This window comes from Bombina bombina, chromosome 4, assembly GCF_027579735.1.
Source record: "Bombina bombina isolate aBomBom1 chromosome 4, aBomBom1.pri, whole genome shotgun sequence".
Taxonomy (NCBI): Eukaryota; Metazoa; Chordata; class Amphibia; order Anura; family Bombinatoridae; genus Bombina; species Bombina bombina.
Window position 1 is genome coordinate 870,905,978 of NC_069502.1, and position 24,461 is coordinate 870,930,438.

Sequence of the window (24,461 nt, forward strand, 5' to 3'; positions counted from 1 at the left end):
CCCTCAGATATACAGACGTGCCCACTCACCTGTAACTTGTGTCCCTCAGATACACAGACGTGCACACTCGCTTGTAACTTGTGTCCCTCAGATACACAGACATGCACACTCACCTGAAACTTGCGTCCCTCAGATACACAGACATGCACACTCACCTGTAACTTGTGTCCCTCAGATACACAGACATGCACACTCACCTGTAACTTGTGTCCCTCAGATACACAGACATGCACACTCATCTGTAACTTGTGTTCCTCAGATACACAGACATGCACACTCACCTGTAACTTGCGTCCCTCAGATACTACAGACATGCACTCACCTGTAATCTTAATCACTCACACACAAATCACTTGCACATACCTTTAACCAGGGTCCTTCAGACACAACATATTTGCATATTCATCTGTAACCCGCATTCATCAGACACAGTAAATGTGCACACTGACCTTTAAACCATGTCCCTCAGATACAACACACATGCACACTAACCTGTAACCTGCATTCCTCTGACACAATATAGATGCACACTCACCTGTATTCCTATGACACAATATACATGCACACTCACCTATAACCTGCATTCCTCTGACACAATATAGATGCACACTCACCTGTATTCCTATGACACAATATACATGCACACTCACCTATAACCTGCATTCCTCTGACACAATATAGATGCACACTCACCTGTATTCCTATGACACAATATACATGCACACTCAGCTATAACCTGTATTCCTCTGACACAACATACGTGCACACTCTCCTGAAACTCGCATCTCTCAGACACAACACACATGCACACACCTCTGTAATCTGCGTCCTTCAGGCAAAAACACATGCACATTCACCTGTAACCTGCATTCCTCTGACACAACATATGTGCACACTCACCTGTAACCTGCATTCCTCTGACACAATATAGATGCACACTCACCTGTATTCCTATGATACAATATACATGCACACTCACCTGTAACCTGCATTCCTCTGACACAACATACGTGCACACTCTCCTGAAACTCGCATCTCTCAGACACAACACACATGCACACTCCTCTGTAATCTGCGTCCTTCAGGCAAAAACACATGCACACTCACCTGTAACCTGCATTCCTCTGACACAACATATGTGCACACTCACCTGTAACCTGCATTCCTCTGACACAACATATGTGCACACTCACCTGTAACCTGCATTCCTCTAACACAACATATGTGCACACTCACCTGTAACCTGCATTCCTCTGACACAATATAGATGCACACTCACCTGTAACCTGCATTCCTCTGACACAACATATGTGCACACTCACCTGTAACCTGCATTCCTCTGACACAATATAGATGCACACTCACCTGTAACCTGCATTCCTCTGACACAACATATGTGCACACTCACCTGTAACCTGCATTCCTCTGACACAATATAGATGCACACTCACCTGTAACCTGCATTCCTCTGACACAACATATGTGCACACTCACCTGTAACCTGCATTCCTCTAACACAATATAGATGCACACTCTCCTGAAACTCGCATCTCTCAGACACAACACACATGCACACTCCTTTGTAATCTGCGTCCTTCAGACAAAAACCCATGCACACTCACCTGTAATATGCAACTTTCAGACAAACACTGGTTTCATCAACTTGGGCTCCCAGCAGACGCCTCACACACAGATCTTCTGTTATCTCAGCTTTCCCTACATCAGTTTTATCCTCGTCTGTACAAGTAAAGCAGATTCAGTTTTTTAATCCAATGATATAAAATGTGCAGTTCTGGAGGCCATGGGGCCTATTTATCAAGCCGTCAACTGTGCTGCATTCGACGGCACCAATACGCTCGCCTGACATCGCCTAACTTTGCTGCCGCGGACATGAATATGCTCTCCATAGTTAACAAAAAAGTTGTCAAAAAGCCGCGCACCAAGTACGGGGCGATGACTGTTGTTAACTAGCAGTCATCGATCTCGCTGCTCTTCGACTTTTTCCCAGCTTTATTTGAATACTGTCACTAAACACACAGACTATACTAAACTGTTTAACCCCTATACCGCCACTCCCAGACCCCGCCGCAACTAAATAAAGTTATTAACCCCTAAACCGCTGCTCCCAGAACCCACTGCCACTCTAATAAACGTATTAACCCCTATTCCTCCGCTCCCAGAGCCCACCGCCACCTACATTAGGGGTTAATAAGTATAATCTGCCGCCCCCTACACCGCCACCACCAACATTATGTTATTAACCCCTATCCCTCCGCTCCCAGAGCCCACCGCAACTAAATAAAGTTATTAACCCCTAAACCGCCAGCCCCCCACATTGCCATAAACTAAATTAACCTATTAACCCCTAAACATAACAACCCGCTAACTTTATATTAAATGTCAACTCATCCCTATCTTATTATAAATTTAAACTTACCTTTAAAATTAAATTAAACTATATTAAAATAATAATTAATCTACCCTAACTTTTAAACTAAAATTACATTAAACTATATTAAAATAAAAATTAATCTACCCTAACTATTATACTAAAATTACCTTAAACTATATTAAACTATTAATTAATCTACCCTAATTTTTAAACTAAAATTACATTAAACTACAAATTAAAATAACTATATTTAAAACCTAACCCTAAATAATTTAAATCTACACTAAAAAATTACAAAGTTACAAAAAACTTACAACTAAGTTACCAAAAATAACAAACACTAAGTTACACAAAAAAATAAACACTAAGTTACAAAAAATAAAAAAATCAAAGCTTTAAACTAATTACACCTAATCTAAGGGCCCTATGAAAATAAAAAAAGCCCCCCCAAAATAAAAAAACCCTAACCTACAATAAATTACAAATAGCCCTTAAAAGGGCCTTTTGCGGGGCATTGCCCCAAAGTAATCAGCTCTTTTACCTGCAAAAAAAAAAAAATACAAATACCCCCCCCAACAGTAAAACCCACCACCCACACAACCAACCCCCCAAATAAAAAGCTAACTAAAAAAACCTAAGCTCGCCATTGCCCTGAAAAGGGCATTTGGATGGGCATTGCCCTTAAAAGGGCATTTAGCTCTTTTGCAGCCCAAAACCCCAATCTAAAAATAAAACCCACCCAATAAACCCTTAAAAAATCCTAACACTAACCCCTGAAGATCGACTTACAGTTTTGAAGATCCGACATCCATCCTCCAAGAAGCCGTGAGAAGTCTTCATCCAAGCGGCAAGAAGTCCTCCAAGAAGCTGGCTGAAGTCTTCATCCAAGCCCGCAGAAGTCTTCACCCAGACGGCATCTTCTATCTTCATCCATCCGGTGCGGGTCCATATTCAAGATTGGAATAGCCAATAGAATGCGAGCTCAATCCTATTGGCTGATTGGATCAGCCAATAGGATTGAAGTTCAATCCTATTGGCTGATTGCAAAAGCCAATAGGATATTTTCTACCTTAATTCCGATTGGCTGATAGAACTCTATCAGCCAATCGGAATCTAAGGGACGCCATCTTGGATGACGTCATTTAAAGGAACCTTCATTCATAGTTAGTCCGTCGGAAGAAGAGGATGCTCCGCGTCGAATGTCTTGAAGATGGACCCGCTCCGTGGCGGATGGATGAAGATAGAAGATGCCGTCTGGGTGAAGACTTCTGCGGGCTTGGGTGAAGACTTCTGCGTGCTTGGGTGAAGACTTCGGCCGGCTTCTTGGAGGACTTCTTGCCGCTTGGATGAAGACTTCTCTCGGCTTCTTGGAGGATGGATGTCGGATCTTCAAAACTGTAAGTCGATCTTCAGGGGTTAGTGTTAAGATTTTTTAAGGGTTTATTGGGTGGATTTTATTTTTAGATTAGGGTTTTGGGCTGCAAAAGAGCTAAATGCCCTTTTAAGGGCAATGCCCATCCAAATGCCTTTTTCGGGGCAATGGGGAGCTTAGGTTTTTTTAGTTAGCTTTTTATTTGGGGGGTTGGTTGTGTGGGTGGTGGATTTTACTGTTGGGGGGGTAGTTGCATTTTTTTTTTACAGGTAAAAGAGCCGATTACTTTGGGGCAATGCCATACAAAAGGACATTTTAAGGGCTATTTGTAGTTTATTGTAGGTTAGGTTTTTTTTTTATTTTTGGGGGGCTTTTTTATTTTCATAGGGCCCTTCGATTAGGTGTAATTGGTATAAAGCTTTGATAATTTCTTTTTTAATTTTTGTAACTTAGTGTTTGTTATTTTTGGTAACTTAGTTGTAAGTTTTTTGTAACTTTGTAATTTTTTAGTGTAGATTTAAATTATTTGAGTAGGGTAAGGTGTTTAAATATATAATATATTTAATTTAATTTGTAGTTTTATGTAATTTTAGTATAAAAGTTAGGTTAGATTAATTTTTATTTTAATATAGTTTAATGTAATTTTAGTTTAAAAGTTAGGTTGGATTAATCATTAATTTAATATAGTTTAATGTAATTTTAGTCTACTAGTTAGGGTAGATTAATTAATAGTTTAATATAGTTTAATGTAATTTTAGTCAAATAGTTAGGGTGGATTAATTCATAGTTTAATTTAAATCTAAAGGTAAGTAAATTTATTATAAGATAGGGATGCTTTAATATTTAATGTAAGGTTAGCGGGTTGTTAGGTTTAGGGGTTAATAGTTTAATTTAGTTTATGGTGATGTGGGGGGCTGGCGGTTTAGGGGTTAATAGGTTTAGTAAGTGCTAGTGATGTGGGAGGCCAGGGCTTTAGGTGTTAATAACGTTATTTAGTTGCGGTGGGCTCCGGGAGCGGCGGGATAGGGGTTAATAACTTTTATTTAGGTGGCGGTGGTGTCGGGGCGGCAGATTAGGGGTTAATAAGTATAATGTAGGTGGCGGCGGTGTAGGGGGCGACAGATTAGGGGTGTTTAGACTCGGGGTACATGTTAGGGTGTTAGGTGTAAACGTTACTTTTATCCTCCCATAGGAATCAATGGGATATCGGGCAGCAGCGAACATGAGCTTTCGGTGCTTTCGGACTCCCATTGATTCCTATGGCATCCGCCGCCTCCAGGGCGGCGGACTGAAAACCAGGTATGCTGGGCCGGAATAGTGGCGAGCGTACCTGGTAGTTATTTGATAACTAGCAAAAGTAGTGAGATAGTGCTGAATTTGCATTCGGAACATCTGTAGTGACGTAACCATCGATCTGTGTCGGACTGAGACCGGCGGATCGTATGTTACGTCACAAAATTCTACTTTTGCCGGTCTGTAGCCTTTGATAACTAAGGCGAATCAAGCACTCCACAATTACGTTGCGGAATTCCAGCGTATTTGCGGTTGACGGCTTGATAAATAGGCCCCATATCTCCAGAAGGATATAAACAAACTGGAGTCTGTACAAAGGAGGGCTAATAAAATGGTACATGGTCTAAAAAAAAAGGCAATCCTACTTACCAATTAATGCCTACGTACTAGATACGTTTATACTTTTAAGAAAAATCTGCCGTCAAAATCTATGTTTCTATGATCTCGTTTTTATGACTTTACCATAAAACAGTTTGTGTATTTCCTAAACAGACAACAGCACCAAATATACACACCGTGGTACTTTTCCATCTGTTCTTTTACTTTTTAGCTTAAGGACTTTTTTTGTTTGTTTTTCGTTGTTCTCTGCTATAATCTGAACTAAACAAGGGTTAAACTCATTCTGTTATCTGCGCTTATAAACCAGACAGTAAACTACAAGGGAGAGGCGTAAGTAACGGTATGCACAGCCCCGGCAGACTCTCACGTATTACTACTCACCGGCAGGGAGGGACCAATGTATTTCAGTCTGATGACTATTTGTGTCCTCTGTCTCATCCTCTTCCTTTAGATTTAATAGCCAAGTGCCCCGGGTTTCCTCTAGATGCCCTGTAATTACAGCAGGAAGTTACCTGATAGTACAGGGTACAGGGTGTAACATAAACTTATATAACAGAAGTTTTTTTATTTGTTTTTTATTTTTACACAATTAGTGCAAACAATGATATCCTTAAAGGGACACTGAACCCAATTTTTTTTGTCGTGATTCAGATAGAGCATGACATTTTAAGCAACTTTCTAATTTACTCCTATTATCAAATTGTCTTCATTCTCTTGGTATCTTTATTTGAAATGCAAGAATGTAAGTTTAGATGCCGGTCCATTTTTTGTAAACAACCTGGGTTGTCCTTGCTGATTGGTGGATAAATTCATCCACCAATAAAAAAAGTGCTGTCCACAGTTCTGAACCTAAAAAAAACAAAGCTTAGATGCCTTCTTTTTCAAAGAAAGATAGCAAGTGAACGAAGAAAAATTGATAATAGGAGTAAATTAAAATATTGCTTAAAATTGCATGCTCTATCTGAATCATGAAAGAAAAATTTGGGTTCAGTGTCCCTTTAAGCCTAATAATTGGGATAACAGTACCACATTTGTATTAATTGCACTCTTTTTTTATTAAAGTGACAGTCTACTCCAAAATTGTGATTGGGGAATGGGTAAAGGGATTTTTTTTTAAAACAGCATAGTATAACCAATAGTTATATTAATATACTTTTTATCTCTGTGATTACCTTGTATTTAAACCTCTTGCAGACTGCCCCCTTATTTCAGGGCAGTTTCCAACTTGCATTTTAGCCAATCAATGCGGTCTCATTTATAACTCCACAGGAGTGAACAAAGTGTTATCTATATGGTACACATTAACAAGCTCTCAGCTTCTTAAAATCACATGTTCTATCTAATCATGAAAAAAAAATGGGTTTCATATCCCTTTAAATAAAACTATTTAACTTGTTGTTAAGATAATCATTATTTTCTCCCTATAAAGTACAACTGAAAAGTTGATTTAATATGAATAATTATCCTATTAACCCCTTAATGACAACTGACGTACCAGGTACGTCCTGCAAAAACTTGCAGTTAGTGACAATGGACGTACCTGGTACGTCAGTTGTCTTAGAGAGTGCTGGAAGCGATCGCAATCGCTTCCAGCAGCTCTCAGGGTATTGCAGTGATGCCTCGATATTGAGGCATCCTGCAATACCCTTTAGAAAGCATCCGATGCAGAGAGAGCCACTCTACTGGGCAGCCACACTACAGAAAAAATAAAAATAAAACATGCAAAACACACTTTATTTTTTGGGGAAAACTGGGTACTGGCAGACAGCTGCCAGTACCCAAGATGGTGGCAATTAGGTAGGTGGGGAGGGTTAGAGAGGTGTTTGGGGGGGATCAGGGAGGTTGGGGGTTAAGGCAGGGGTCCATCACAGCTGAATAATTAAAAAAACAAACAAAAAAAAAAAAAAACACCTTTTATTTTAGTACTGGCAGACTTTCTGCCAGTACTTAAGATGGCGGGGACAATTGTGGGGTGGGGGAGGGAAGAGAGCTGTCTGGGAGGGATCAGGGGGTGGGATGTGTCAGGTGGGAGGCTAATCTCTACACTAAAGCTAAAATTAACCCTGCAAGCTCTCTACAAGCTACCTAATTAACCCCTTCACTGCTGGGCTTAATACAAGTGTGGTGCGCAGCAGCATTTAGCGGCCTCCTAATTGCCAAAAAGCAACGCCAAAGCCATATATGTCTGCTATTTATGAACAAAGGAGATCCCAGAGAAGCATTTACAACCATTTGTGCCATAATTGCACAAGCTGTTTGTAAATAATTTAAGTGAGAAACCTAAAATTGTGAAAAATGTCACTTTTTTTTTTATTTGCTCGCATTTGGCGGTGAAATGGTGGCATGAAATATACCAAAATGGGCCTAGATCAATACTTTGGGTTGTCTACTACACTACACTAAAGCTAAAATTAACCCTTCAAGGTCCCTACAAGATCTGTGGTGCGCAGCTGCATTTAGCGGCCTTCTAATTACCAAAAAGCAACGCCAAAGCCATATATGTCTGCTATTTCTGAACAAAGGGGATCCCAGAGAAGCATTTACAACCATTTGTGCCATAATTGCACAAACTGTTTGTAAATAATTTCAGTGAGAAACCTAAAGTTTGTGACAAAATTTGTGAAAAAGTGAACAATTTTTTTTATTTGCTCGCATTTGGCGGTGAAATGGTGGCATGAAATATACCAAAATGGGCATAAATCAATACTTTGGGTTGTCTTCTAAAAAAAAATATATACATGTCAAGGGATATTCAGGGATTCCGGACAGATATCAGTGTTCCAATGTAACTAGCGCTAATTTTGAAAAAAAGTGGTTTGGAAATAGCAAAGTTCTACTTGTACTTATTGCCCTATAACTTGCAAAAAAAGCAAACAACATGTAACCATTGGGTATTTCTAAACTCAGGACAAAATTTAGAAACTATTTAGCATGGGTGTTTTTTGGTGGTTGTAGATGTGTAACAGATTTTGGAGGTCAAAGTTAGAAAAAGTGTGTTTTTTTTCCATTTTTTCCTCATATTTTATATATTTTTTATATTAAATTATAAGATGTGATGAAAAAAATGGTATCTTTAGAAAGTCCATTTAATGGCGAGAAAAACGGTATATAATATGTGTGGGTACAGTAAATGAGTAAGAGGGAAATTACAGCTAAACACAAACACCGCAGAAATGTAAAAATAGCCATTGTCATTAAGGGTAAGAAAACTGAAAAATGGTCCGGTCATTAAGGGGTTAAACTAGAGATAGTTCACCCCCCAATAATTTAATTAATTTCAATATTCTATCTATGTATATCTAATGATATTATTCAGTAATGGTCTGATATAACCGGAAAAATAATCTGAAAAGTTATCATTCTGAAATCAATCTTACTGACTACTAATTTAAATTGTAATTTAAATCAAATCCACCCTGGTTAAAACAAAGGCAATTCAGAAGGAGGAAAGGCCGGCTCATACCTACAGAAAACTGGTGGTGTGTTGTATGCCACAGAAATGACGGACAGACAAGCAACTAGTGGGCAGAGGAACTGGATAGACTCCGTCACAACACAATGGCACTAGGGCTGGGCGATATGGGCAAAAATGAAAATCGCGATGTTGGACAAAAATCATGATTTTCTTATAAATGACTAAAAAACACCTTAATTTTTCAATAAAAAAAAAATATTTAAAACTACAGAATCTTAATGTACATGTTTCTCAATGTCCAATACACTCTGGGAGCATAAAAATACAAACCACAAAATAGTTAAAATCAAATTAGCTGCCTGTGCTGTGGTTACATTAGTAGACACTAGTCAGTTCTTAAGTCTTCTGACACAACATTGTCATGTTTTCTTGGGCAGTCAGCCTAGCTGTAGTATGATTAACATATGAAGCAGTGTAACCATGGAGAAACCTGAAAAGTGCTGACTTTACAGCAGTATGATTTGTGTATAAGTGCACACTGCAGCATTTGTTATTCATTTAGATGAGTGACTGTCCAGGCATACATGAGGGATGTGGTATTGACAAGGTCAATCCTGACATCCTGCAGCCTGTCATATCACATCACACAGCTATTCTGTAGTACATAACAGAACACTAAGAACATTTATAGTTAGAGTACCTAATACAAACAAGTGAACTCCGCCACACCACCGCCACACCACTCCCAGATGAAGGCCTGTTGCTCCCACACACTCTATAATCTCTGCAATAATAGCGGTTTCACAGGCATTCTCAGGTCCGCCCACAGCTGCACACTGGCCCGCCTCTCATCCTCCCTCTCCGCCTCCTTTTTTAGGACGAACAGAGAATTATTTTTTAAATTGCGTACTCTTGCGTTTAAATCACGGCGATTAATCACGGTTTTAAATCGCATATGAGATTAATCGTGCACCCCTAAATGGCACCAAAAGGGAAGGACACAGATAAGGCAGAACACCTCCAGATCCACCCATAATACTGCCCCCGGCTACACACTGAAGAGTTGTTCCATATTGTATATATTGAATAACCAATTGTAAAAGAATATATATATAAATCCCCAAATCCAATTCCAATATATATAAATCCCCAAATCCAATTCCAAAATCCAGACTTATTTTGAAATCCAAACTTTTTAATTTAATTTTTTTTATATAAGTCACAATCTTCTCTGTCTTTGGTTTGGCCTAAATATTGCCTAAAATGAGACAAGATATATCCTTTCCAAACTGTCCCATTTTACAGATTCTAATATTCTAAACTATTCCTAAATCTACACCTTTTCCAGTCCCAATCAGTTTGGATAAAGGGTTTTCTACCTTTATATATAAAGGGTGATGTTACTTAACTTCATTGGTTTTAATTTGTTTGAGGAATTATTAATTTATTTTCCTAATGTCATTTTGAAAATACAGACACACTTGAATTAGTGTTTAGTACCAGGGTAGCTTCACAGACCAAGGAACTGGAGCACAAGGTGTTAAAGATTTAGAGGACTATCTCTACCAATGTTTGTTCACTAACTGGGAAGACACAATTAGATACGGTAACTAGAATAAACCAGACCCAGGGACCAATCTAGGAAGTTGGGACCAGACAGGAGATCTCACCTGTAACCAGAGTATCTCATTGACAACATACATGCACACTCTCCTGTAACCAGCATATCTCATAAACAATATATGTTTACACTCACCTGTAACCAGCATACCTCATAGACAACATACATGCTCACTCACCTGTAATCAGCATATTTCATAGACAACATAAATGCACACTCACCTGTAACCAACATATCTCATAGACAACTTATGTACACACTCACCTGTAACCAACGTATCTCAAAGACAACATACATTCAAATTTACCTGTAACCAGCGTACCTCAGAAAACATACATACTCAACTGCAATTAGAAATTAGACAACATGGGTGCACACTCACCTGTAACCAGCGTATCTCATAGACAATACACACTCACCAGTAACTAGCATATTATGTAGACAAGTGTGCACACCAATCTGTAACCAGCACATCACGTAGACAACATACATGCACACACACCTGTAAACAGCGTATTTCATAGACAACATACATACTCAGCTGTAATCAGTGTATCACATAGACAACATATTTGCACACTCACCTGTAACCAGCGTATCTCATAAAAAACAAAAGTGCACATTAACCTGTAACCAGCGTATTTCATATTTCATAGACAACATACATACACACTCAGCTGTAATCAGTGTATCACATAGACAACATATTTGCACATTAACCTGTAACCAGCATATCTCATAGACAACATATGTGCACAGTCACCTGTAACCAGCATATCTCACAGACAGCATACAGTGGGTATTGAAAAGAATCACCCTCCCTTGAAAATAATCAAATTTTGTTGCTTTGCAGCCTGAAATAAAGACAGACAGACACAGTTTTGTTTATCCAGTTTTAATTACTCAGTGCAACTTATAACATACAAGTGAAAGGTATAACACCAACATGTCAGGCAAAAATAAAGACAATTCATAAACCGAATCACTGAGTTGCAAAAAGGATCACCCCCTTCTAAAATTACTTGTAAACTCAATCAGGTGTAGCTAATCACCTTCTCAACAGCACACACTAAGCCATTTGACCTTCAACTGTGATCAGCTGTGGACTTATTGATTAGCTCAGCATGAAAAGAGCTTTCTTGGAGCATCTCAGTTCCTGGTAGTGCAACAGAAGCAAACAACCAACTAAAGGTGGCAAGGCACTGTCAAAAGATCTCCGGCATAATGTTGTGGACAGACACAAGTCAGATGATGGATGCAAGCAAATCTCAAAGGCTTTATCAATGCCTAGAAGCACAGTGAGGTTTATTATTAAAAGGGACAAAACCCAAAATTTTTCTTTCATTATTCAGATAGAGAATACAATTTTTAAAAAGTTTCCAATTTACTTCTATTATCAAATTGCTTTCATTCTCATGTTATTCTTTGTTAAAGAGATACCTCGGTAGGTAGCGTGCACATACCTGAAGCACTACATGACAGGAAATAGTGCTGCCATCTAGTGCTACTGCTAATATATAACATTGTTGCAAAACTGCTGCTATATAGTGCTGCAGACACATGCACACTCTTGAGCTTACATTTCTGCTTTTCAAATAAGAATAACAAGAAAACGAAGAAAATATGATAATAGAAGTAAATTAGAAAGTTGTTTAAAATTTTATGTTCCATCTAAATCATAAAAGAAAAAAAACTGGGTTTTATGTCCCTTTAAGAAGTGGAAGGTATTTGGTACAACACAGACCCTCTCTGGATCAGGATGTCGCTCAAAACTGGATGAAAGAGCCAGGAGGAAACTGGTCAGAGAGGCTACCAAGAGGCCTACAGCAACTCTGAAGCAGTTGGAGGAATTTATGACAAATAGTGGTCATTGTATGCATGTGACAACAATATCACAAATTCTCCACAAATGTGGCTTGTATGGAAGGGTTGCAAGAAAAAAGCCCCTCCCCAAGAAAGGCCACATGCAGTCACGACTGAGCTTTGCCATAACACACCTAGGAGATTCTGAGGCCACATGGAAAAAGGTGTTATGGTCAGATGAGACTACAATTTTATTATTTGGCCCCAGCACCAAACGATATGTCTGGAGGAAATCCAATATCAGTATCAGTATAGCAATCCAGTAGTTCAGGGGTTAAGGCAAGCAGAGTAGTCAAACAAACAGAGTTTATCAACAAAGTATCAATATAGCAATCCAGTAAACAGAAATACAGCACCCAGGAGAACACCATCAACAGAGTATCAATATAGCAATCCAGTAAACAGAAATACAGCACCCAGAACACGAAGTAACACCTATACTTGGGCACAGATGAGACAGACTGAGGCACTTACATAGGGAAGACAGGGCGGGCGGTGATGTCATCACCGTGCTGCAGTTACACTGCCGCATCCCTAGCAACAGAACTGCTTGTGTCCAGTAGCAGGATCCGGTAAGCAGGTGTCTGGAAACAGGAGCAGGATCCGGGTAACAGGTGTCCGGAGTTGAATACAGGTTTCGGTAAGTAGGTGGAGAGTAACAGACAGACAGACAGACTGAAAGCTGTACTCCTTAGCTGCCGATGACGTCAGGCAGGCCAGTAACGTGCAACGGGAAAGTGAAGCAAGGAACAGAATCCTGGCACAGGAACAAGTAACTTTAGAATAGACAAGAGTCAGTAAACACAAATGAGGCTTCAGTAAGGGGAGCAAGCATCTCTTGCTAGAACAAAATACTCAAGCAATGAAGTTAAAAAGAGAAGGGCTTATATAGCCCAAGGCATCATGGTAGCTTCCTCTTAAGGAACAGAATGACACATGCTGGAAATGTTACACCTGGCCTGTCGAGGATTGCGTCTATGAGCAGTCTCAATGTATGTCAGATTCTTGTTGTCAGTGAGAATCTGAATGGGATTGGCGGTACCCTCTAGCCAATGACACTATTCAGTCAGAGCCATCTTAATGGCTAAGAGTTTACGATTACCCACGTCATAGTTCTTCTCTGCAGGAGTAAAGTGCTTGGAGTAAAAGGCTACAGGGTGCAACTTGGAGGATAAAGGATCCCTTTGGGTTAGGACTGCTCCAGCTCCAATCTCAGAGGCATCAACCTCTAAAGTGAACTGCAGGTCAGGATTAGGATGGCAGAGCAGAGGAGCAGAACAAAAGGCCTTTTTCAGGTGAGAAAAGGCATCCACGGCTTCGGGAGGCCAGTTTTTGCAGTCTCTGTTCCGTTTAGTTAACTCAGTGAGGGGAGCAACTATTTGGGAGAAGTTTTTTAAAAAAACTTGTGGTAATAATTAGAAAACCCCAAGAATCTCTGTAGTTCCTTTAATGAGGTGGGTTGAGGCCATTCCAGGACTGCGGTGAGCTTAGAAGGATCCATGGCAAAACCCTCCTTAGAGATAACATGGCCAAGGAACTGGATCTGAACTTTGTCAAATTCACATTTCTCCAGTTTGGCTACCAGGGAATTGTCTCTGAGGCGAAGAAGTACCTGTCTCATGTTCATGATGCTCCTGAAGGGTGGAGGAGAAAATAAGGATGTCATCCAGATAGACGATGACAGTGCGATTGAGGAGGAGTGAATCATAAAGTTCAGTGATTAAACGGAATAGGATAGTGATGTTGTTAAGGGCTCTGTAGTCGATATAGGGTCTGAGCCTACCATCCTTCTTACTGACAAAAAAGAAGCCAGCCCCGGCAGGAGAAGAGGAAGGGCGAATAAAACCTTTAGCTAGGTTCTCTTGAATATACTCCTCCATGGCCTTGGTTTCAGCTTTGGAGAGTGGACGGTGGGGTGGCAGCACATCAGCTGCTTTCTATTCTAACACATCAGTAAAATCTGCGTAAATTGAGGGAAGGCTTGAAGGGGTCTGTAGGCTGGCAATGGGGATGTGGCGTAATGGAGTAACCTTAGCCAGACAGAAGTGGAAGCAGGATGTACCCCAGGAGGCCAACTGTCCCTCAGTCCAGTAGAACTGTGGATTGTGTATATGGAGCCAAGGAAGACCAAGGATTACTAGTTGTGCTGGAGAATGAATGACATTGAACTGCAACTGTTCGGTATAAAGGACTCCCACAGTCATGGTTAGGGGTGCTGATTCTAAATGGATTAAACCTGATCCAAGGGGAGTGCCACGCAGAGCAGTTATTTTAAGACAGTGTTTTTGCTGCAGAAGAGGTAACCCTGAATCATGAAACGGTGATCCAGACAGTTTCCAGCTGCCCCTGAATCAATAAAGGCCTGAGTGTGGACAGAATTTTGAAAAAAGTAGAGGGTAACAGGTAGCAGGATTTGAGAAGATTGAGGGGATTTAGTAGTGACCAAGCTTAGAGGTACCCCAGTTTTATCCTCTAAGAATTGGCTTTTCCCGACAGGATATCACAGTTATTTAGCTGGTGTGAGTTAGAACCACAGTAGAGACACAGTCTCAATCTCCTTCTTCTCTGTCTTTCAGATTCTGTTGGTTTGAGGGAGGAGAGATATATTGGTTCCTCTACTGAGGTAACTGGAGGTGCTGAAGGGGTAGAGGATGGTCTAGAGACCAGACGAGTAGAAGGATGAGAGGGAAGGATTCTACGAGTTCTGTCTCTCTCAGCTTGTCTCTCCTGAAAGCGAGAATCCAGACTAATACAAAGTGCTATGAATTCGTCCAGGGAAGTAGGGACATCACGATAGGTAAGCTCGTCCTTGATGCGTTCATGCAAACCTCTCCTAAAGGCCGCCTTGAGAGCACTGCCATCCCAAATGGTCTCGAGTGCCAAAGTGCGAAACTCTATGGCGCATTGTGCAACAGTTCTATTACCCTGGCAGAGATCCAAGAGAGAGTACTCTGCAGCAGAAGATAATGCAGAAGTGAAGGCATCAGCATCGTTCAGGAGTTGAGTGCTCTGTTCCAAAAGAGGAGAGACCCATGTTAGGTCCTTCTCTTTCAGTAAAGAAATGATAAAAGTGACCTTTGACTGATGAGACTGGAAGGTGTGGGGGTCATTATGAAAATGCAGCCTGCACCGGTGGAGGAAACCTCCACAGTTGGTAGTACCATCATACGTGTCAGGTAATGGTATCCAGGGTATACTTCCAGAAGTAGGGGAAGGAGCTGCGGCACTAGCAGTGGGTACTGGCAGTGAAACAACAGGAGCAGCATTATTTTCTGCAACCAGTGAGGAGAGCAAAGCGGTTATAGCCTGTAGTTTTGAATTCAAACTCTGCAAATGTGTGGTGTGTGTTCCCAGCATCAGAACCTGACGAGTAAGAAGGACCGGGAACAGGCAGGAGTCAGCAACAATGGTTGAGGCAAGCAGAGTAGTCAAACAAGCAGAGTTCAGTATCAGTATAGCAATCCAGTAGTTCAGGGGTTAAGGCAAGCAGAGTAGTCAAACAAGCAGAGTTCAACAACAGAGTATCAATATAGCAATCCAGTAAACAGAAATACAGAACCCCAGAGAACACAAAGTAACACCCATACTTGGGCACAGGTGAGAGAGACTAAGGCACTTACATAGGGAAGACAGGGCAGGCGGTGATGATGTCATCACTGTGCTGCAGTTACACTGCCCCATCCCTGGCAACAGGAGGACTGCCTGCATCTGTGGCAATGGCCACAGCAGAGCGGAGGAGCAGCGTGACAATCTCATAGACAACATATTGTGACAGAGCTAAGGAGATTGTGTACAATGCAATATATGCTTCCCACAAATTATGTAATGCAGTCGGTGGCATTAAAAATGTATTATGTAAATGTGTACTTTGGGTCGGTTATCAACTCCACAGTTTGGGTGTGGCAGATAATGTTAGGTGAGGAATACAGTTAAGGTTTTCCCACTTGCAGCTAATAAAGGTCAATAAACTCCTGTTAAATAGTGTGTGCTGAGGCTCTTAGAACCTGTATGTGAAAGACAGAATATTTGCTGGAGTTGTGCTGCTGTCTGGAGGTTTTAGGCCTGTGAGTTTTAAAATCTATTTGTAATTTTGCAGTTGTGTTGAAAAGCCACATAACTTTAGTCAGGAATGCTTTATTCTGTTTAGTAAGCGGCATTGTGCAAGGATTTATTTTGTTTATGTTAAAACTATTCCTGCAAATTGTTTGTGAATACACAAGTTAAGGTTTTTACATCTAGATCCAGTGTTTTGGGCGTTCTTTCTCCTGTGAAGAATGTGTGTCAAAGCTGTTTCTGGGACAAAATCCAAAAGAGAGGGGTATTTTTGTCACATTTGGTGGAGTATCGGGCGGCAGACTGATAAGTCAGTAAAGCAGAAAAGAGACAATTTGAAAAATGGAAGAAGTTATTAAAGCTCTGATCCAATCTGCAGCAGTGCAGCAACAAACAAGCAGAGTGAATACCGAGACCAATACTACACAGCAAGGTAACATTGCAGTTTTACAAGAACGGGTGCCAAGTCAAAAAGAACTGGTGCTAACTTAAACAGATGCCCTGATTAAGCAGCTGACAGCTACACAAGCGGAGGCACATCATTTGCTGAGAGAGGAGCAGCAAAGTGCCATACATCAGGAAATCCAGTGCCTGTCTGAGAGGCTGTCCAGGAGTGCTATAAGGTTACAGATGTTATACCTAATACTTCTGGCTAGAAATTGGCTGACACCTGAGATCAATACATCCAATGTCATTGTGGAGCTGCTCATCATGGATCGGTTCCTGAGGAGCTTACCAGTTGCCCTTTGCCAGTGGGTGAGTCAGAGCAATCCCCAAACCATTGACCAGATACAATACGATCGGGCTGATTGACACCCCCTGCTAGCGGCCGATTGGTCACAAATCTGCAGGGGGCTGCATTGTACGAGCAGTTCACAGGAACTGCTTGTGCAATGATAAATGCCAACAGCGTATGCTGACGGCATTTATCGATGTGCGGCGGACATGATACGCTACATCGCATCATGTCCGCTCGCACTTTCATAAATCGGCCCCACAGTCTTTACAGCAGAAAGATCTCCATACACTCTGAATTTAGATGTTAAAACATTGTCCTGTTTATTCACAGACAATTTGCAGGAATACAGTTTTAACATAAACAAAATAAACCCTTGCACAATGGTGCTTACTAAACAAAATAAAGCATTCCTGACTAAAGTTATGTGGCTTTTCGAGACAACTGCAAAATTACAAATAGATTTCTAAACTCACAGGCCTAGAATGGTTATAAGCCTGTGAGTTTTGAAATCTATTTGTAATTTTGCAGTTTTTGTATGTCATATATTGTTTACATTTAAAACGAATGGCTTTAAAAAGGCAGAGTTTTTTCTTTCACTCATATTTCTAATTCTAAGTAATCAATGTATTACAATTACGCTTTCATAAATTATATATTACTATATTGCCATACACTCTTTTTTTTAGGCAGTTTGCTTAATTGACTATATGTACAATTATATGTATGACTACATTGTTTATTAGGTATATAAGGATGCCAGTAATCATAGTAAAATAGAGCTTGAAAAAGTAGGAGTATCCTCTGAAAGACATTGCTCCTCGGTCCTTGTTTGTCCTGCTTAGCACCCGTTGTGTTGAGAGCAGCCCAGGAACTGTGTATATGCAAAATTAGCGGATAACGCTGGAGGATACACTGCAGCCAACGAGACTTAAAGTTAATGTCAATTTTCATGTGAAAGTGCCCGGTTTTTAAAAAAACTATTAAAAACAGGGGCACTTTCATTCATGAAAATTGACATTGCCCTTACCAAGGTTACAAACGATCTTCTCTCTGCTAAAAATATTGGCCACTACTCTATACTCATCTTATTTGACCTCTCAGCTGCCTTCGACACAGTTGACCACCCCCTCCTCCTACAGACCCTTAGCTCTTTTGGCCTCTGTGACACTGCTCTTTCCTGGATTCACTCCTATCTTTCTCACAGGTCTTTTTCTGTGTCATTTGCCAGCGACTCCTCCTCTCCTATGCCTCTGTTTGTTGGAGTACCTCAAGGATCTGTTATGGGTCCTCTACTCTTCTCCATCTATAATCTTCGCTGGGTAAACTTATCAACAGTTATGGCTTCAAATATCACCTCTATGCTGATGACACCCAGATCTACCTCTCCACCCCTGCTCTCTCTCCCTCTGTCCTTTCTCATGTCAGTGACTGCTTATCTGGTATTTCTTCCTGGATGGCCTCTCACCACCTAAAGATTAACATGTCCAAGACTGAGCTCCTTCTTATCCCCCCCTCAAGCTCTACACCGACTTCTGACTTCTCTATCCCTGTTGACAGCATCACCATTTCCCCATCGCCCCAAATCCGCTGCCTCGGAGTCACACTTGACTCAAACCTATCCTTCGTCCCCCATATCCAATTGCTTTCTACATACTGCCGCAACCATCTACGCAATATTCCCAAAATTCGCCCTTTTCTGAGCGCTGACACCACAAAGCAAATAATCCACTCCCTTGTTATCTCCCGACTTGACTACTGAAGTAACCTACTCGCTGGCCTTCCTCTTTCCCGCCTCCCCCCCCCTTCAATCCATCCTAAATGCCTCTGCCAGGCTGATCCACCTTTCCCGTCGATCTGTATCTGCTGCACCTCTCTGCGAGTCCCTTCATTGGCTCCCCATTCACAGCAGAATTCAATTCAAAATTCTCATCCTTACATACAAAGCTCTCACCAACGCCGCTCCCCTCTACCTATCCTCTCTAATACACAAGTATACTCCAGCCCGTCCACTAAGATCCAACAATGACCTGCTCCTTGCATCTGCAACTATCACCTCCTCTCATGCTAGACTGCAGGACTTCTGTCGTGCAGCACCTACCCTCTGGAACACTCTCCCTCGTGCTGTCAGGCTTTGCCCTAATCTTTCTTCCTTTAAATGTTCCCTGAAGACTTTTCTGTTCAGGGAAGTCTACCTCCCAACTCAATAATAAATTAATTTCACTTACCTAACATTTCCCTCATCTAACTCTGTATTAACATCTTTCTCAATCTTGCAGCCCTCACCTCCTGTTTCTCAACCTCCTATCCTTCTAGATTGTAAGTTCCCACGGGAATAGGGCCCTCAATCCCTCCTGTATGTGTTTGTAAATGTTGTCCTGTCTCTTACAAGTCTTGTATTGTTTTATTTAAATGAATTGTATCCATGGACAGCACTGCGGAATATGTTGGCGCTTCATATAATAATAATAATAATAATAATAATAAATTGCACCGGATTTAAAAAATACTTACCCTTTTCTTCTGAAACGCCGGATCGCCGTTCTAAAACTATGCCCTGCTTGCTTCTTCCTGGTTAACTGATTTTAATAGTATTTTTAAAAACCGGGCACTCATTCTTGAAAATTTACGTTCACTTTAAATAATGGACAAATTTGGAAGCTCTTTTATGCCACTAAAGAACCGCCAATTTGGTGATTTTGTTTGGAATCAAATTACATACTATGGTGTAAGTACTGAAAGACACCATATATTAATTTTTATTGCCATTGGTAAACAATTTTTATGTCTCTTCTAGAACATTATATTTACAAGCTGCAACTTTCACTTTGGCACTTTATTAGTACTTCATCAACTACAGTTTTATGGTTTTATGATTTTATGTGTGACTTGTATGTATGTGTTTTTGCTAGCAGCACGTTTTTATTATTATTATTATTATTTTATTATATAAAGCTTGTTTGTACTCATTATCAATTGTGTGATACTACACTTTTAAAAATACCCGTTTTTTTTCCCTGCTGTGTATTGTTTATGACTATCTAGCGGCAATACCATCTATCTAGACTAGCGCTGTTTAAATAGCCTTTATATCTTTTATACTCTTCTTTTTAGATCTGAATCTAATATTTAAACAGTTTCAGTACTTATACTGCGCATCTTCCCTTGATTGTATTTTAAGACTCATCTGTAACCTGCATTCCTCTGACACAACATATGGGGACACTCACCTGAAACTCACATCTCTCATACACAACATACGAGCACACTCATTTGTAGCCCACATCCCTCATACAAACACACGTGCACACTCATCTGTAATGGGCAGCCTTCAGAGAAACACACGTGCACACTCACCTGAGCTGATGCTGTCATTAGTTTCATCATCTGGTTCTTCCACCTGAAGCCTCACACACAGATCTTCTGTTATCTCCACTTTCACTATATCAGTGTTATCTTCATCTGTACAAATAAAGCATGATCTAGTTTTTATAACTTTTTTTTATAAAACAGTGTGTATTTCTCCAACAGACAATAGCACTTAATACACACACTGAGGTAATTTGCCCTCTGTTCTTTTACTTTTTAGGTTAAACACTTATATTGCTCATGTGTCATGTAAAGAAAAATATATTGTGCAACAAATGAAGAAAAGATCATTGAGATTTATAATTATCAGTTAAAGGGACACTGAACCCAATTTTTTTCTTTCGTGATTCAGATAGAGCATGACATTTTAAGCAACTGTCCCTTTAATTCTCTTCCTCACACTGGAGGTGGCGACACAGTAATGAGCTGCAAGTGAGGTACACAGCCTTGTGCTTTTAAAAAGTAATTAGACACCATCCCAGAGTTTGTAAAGTTTATCTTTCTAAATAGATTAATAAAATAAACCTGAACTACACACTAACGTGTCTGCTGTGTAACCATCTGAGAAAATATATCTGTTATTTACATGAGACAAAATGTCGCCATCATAGTATCTTCCCTTTACTTACAAAGTCGATAAAATAAAAAAATGACATGCTCTAGACCGTTACAGCATATAGCTATTGACCCTACTCTACTTAAAGGGACATTTCACCCAAAAATGTTCTCCCCTTTAAATTGTTCCCAATGATTCATTTTACCTGCTGGAGTGTTTTAAAAATTGTTTACAAGTAGCTCCTTTACCCCTATTTTGGCATTTGAAATAGCCGATTTAGTCTGTGGTATCCCAATCTATACTGAAAGTTTCTATACTGGAGAATATTCTATTGAGTAGCATAAGTAAACACAGCCAGCAGAAGAGATTACACTCTCAGTGGGGGGCATGATAGTTAAGTAATAAAATTATCATTTTCCATTGTTCTCTCTAAGTATTGAGCTTTAGTTTTCTAGACAGAAGATATAAGATAAGGAAGCAAGTGTGTGTACACAAAGTGATAACATGAGATATGATATTACCTGAAACTCAACCCATTGTAATAGGCTGTGGTTTAAAAGCACAAAACCAGCTACTTTATATACACAAACAAACCTGAAAATGCAATATCTCATACATTGTATACTCTGAAGCTGGTATAACAAGGCATTGAAAATACATTCATATAAAAACAATTTTACAGTGTACTGCCCCTTTAAAAAGCGCTAATCACCTGTAGCTGTATTTATAGGAACTTCATCCTCCTCAGTCTTCATCTGATCACACACATACGGTTCCCCTCTGTGCTCAACCGCTGAGCCATCTAAAGGCGTCACATCCATACGCCCTGTACAGTGAGAATATGTGTAAGTTGAGTGTACCCTACATGCCTAAGACACAACATATGTGCACACTTACCTGTAAACCACATGAACCTTACACAGCATATATGCTCACTTGCCTGTAACCTGTGTACTTCACACAAGCAACTTAAATGTACACTTACCTGTAACTCCTATGTATCGGAAACAACACACATGCATTTTAGCATGTAACATATGTACACACTCACATGCAACCAGTGTAAATAGGACAAAACACATATGCATATTCAACTGCACACTCCATTGTAACCCAAGTATCATAGACACAACATTTAATTGTTATTTACAAGCGACAACATGACTCCATCATAGACTATTCCCATAACTTAAAGAAACAGTTTAACCTAAATTTGTGTCCCCTTTAATTTGTTCCAAATAATACATTTTATCTGCTGGAGTGTATTAAATTGTTTACATATAGAGCCTTTGGGGCCGATTTATATTTATTAAGTGCGAGCGGACATGATCCGTTCTCCGCACATCGATAAATGCCGACAGCATATGCTGTCGCCATTTATTATTGCACAAGCAGTTCTGGTGAACTGCGTGTGCAATGCCGCCCCCTGCAGATTAGCGGCCAATCCGCCCGATCGTATGCGATTGGGGCGGATTGCTGACCGCCACCTCAGAGGCGGCAGACGAGTTAAGGAGCATGGGTCTTAAGACCGCTGCTTCTTAACTCCTGTTTCCGGTGCGCCTGAAGGCTCGCGCAGAAACAGTTACATTCAGGGCCATTCGGCCCTTGTTAAATCAGCCCCTAGGTTTTTATATTGGCATTTAAAATAACTGTGTTTTGTTTGTGGTATCCCTACTTGTACTAAACTCTTTTCTATATTTAAGTATAGGCTATTGACATAAAAAAATTATACACTGCCAGTGGGGAGAGAGAAACTTGTAAAATCTTGATTTTCAGTTGTTTTTTCTAAGTATTGTATAGAGACAGAGATAAGAAAGGGAAGAATTTAAGTGATAAGATAAGAATGTCTGATTTATCTGCAAGCTTTGCCTATTTTGATTGGTTGTGGTTTTAAAGAGCAAATCCAGTTATTTAATTTGCAAAAAGAAACAAAGTAAAAATATCTCATGCTGCTGCTATAACAAGTCATTAGGAACACTTTAGGGGAAAACAATTTTACAGTACACTGGTCCTTTTATTAAATCACCTGTATTTATAGGAACTTCATCCTCCTCAGACTTCACGTTATCACACACATATGGTTCTCCTCTGTGCTCAACCACTGAGCCATCTGACAGTGTCACATCCATACAGCCTGTAAATTGAGGACATATATCTTCCTTACAAGTTAATATTTACAAAATTAGCAACAACTTACTGAACATCATAAAATAACTTAAACACTTTCTGTCCATTTATCTAAACATGACATTCTCAGCTGACACCTGTTATATGTCACGTGCTTGTAGCCAGCGTCCCATCATTTGCAATTACAATTTTACTTTCATAAATCAGGGCCTGACAAGTTTATATAGTAGATGAAAATTTTTAATTTTTTATTGTGAGTATTAGATTAATATATAAAAAATATTATTTATTAGCTTCATCACCAATATTAAAGCAGTATTAAAAGCACCTTGCCTTAGCTAACATACACATCTATACAATTCTATGTTACTATCTCCTCAATGTGTTTAATGTCCCTTTAAAAGAAAACTAAACACCTCTTGCTTTTGTGTAAAGTTGTGCTTTGTCCCATGGTTCCTAGAGAGGCCATAAATTGATGCACATCAAACAGCTGGTTTTGGTAATTTGCAGGTTTCAAATTAGCTTTTTGACCTATTTAGGGAGCATGTGACAAATCACAATCTTTACACAAACACAAGAAATGTTTAAAGGGATACTAAACCCAAATTTTTTGCTTTCATGATTCAGATAGAACATGCATTTTAAGCAACTTTCTCATTTACTCCTTTTATCAACTTTTCTTTGTTCTCTTGGTATCTTTATTTGAAAAACAAGAATGTAAGCTTAGGAGCTAGTCCACTGTTGTTTCAGCACCTGAGTAGCGCTTGCTGATTGGTGTCTAAATGTAGGAGTTTACTTCGGTAGTAGTTACTAAGACCTAGATTTGGAGTTTGGCGTTAGCCATGAAAACCAGCGTTAGAGGCTCCTAACGCTGGTTTTAGGCTACCGCCGGTATTTGGAGTCACTCAAAATAGGGTCTAACGCTCACTTTTCAGCTACGACTTTTCCATACCGCAGATCCCCTTACGTAAATTGCGTATCCTATCTTTTCAATGGGATCTTTCTAACTCCGGTATTTTGAGTCGTTTCTGAAGTGAGCGTTAGACATCTAACGACAAAACTCCAGCCACAGGAAAAAAGTCAGTAGTTAAGAGCTTTCTGGGTTAACGCCGGTTTATAAAGCTCTTAACTACTGTACTCTAAAGTACACTAACACCCATAAACTACCTATGTACCCCTAAACCGAGACCCCCCCACATCGCCGACACTCGGAAAAAATTTTTTAACCCCTAATCTGCCGACCGCCACCTACGTTATCCTTATGTACCCCTAATCTGCTGCCCCTAACACCGCCGACCCCTGTATTATATTTATTAACCCCTAAT

The 24,461-nt window shown here is 40.0% G+C and overlaps 1 protein-coding gene across 1 annotated transcript in view; it reads right to left on the minus strand.

The window, feature by feature from the left end:
- The window catches only part of LOC128657363 (zinc finger protein 605-like), a 224,140-nt gene that overhangs the window by 168,261 nt on the left and 31,418 nt on the right, over window positions 1-24,461 (minus strand). The window contains exons 7-10 of the mRNA XM_053711681.1: window positions 23,036-23,143; window positions 21,722-21,835; window positions 20,442-20,546; window positions 5,778-5,885 (exon numbers count right to left, since the gene is read on the minus strand). Coding sequence (XP_053567656.1) covers window positions 5,778-5,885; window positions 20,442-20,546; window positions 21,722-21,835; window positions 23,036-23,143 — 435 coding nt within the window. The remainder of the gene's footprint in view (window positions 1-5,777; window positions 5,886-20,441; window positions 20,547-21,721; window positions 21,836-23,035; window positions 23,144-24,461) is intronic.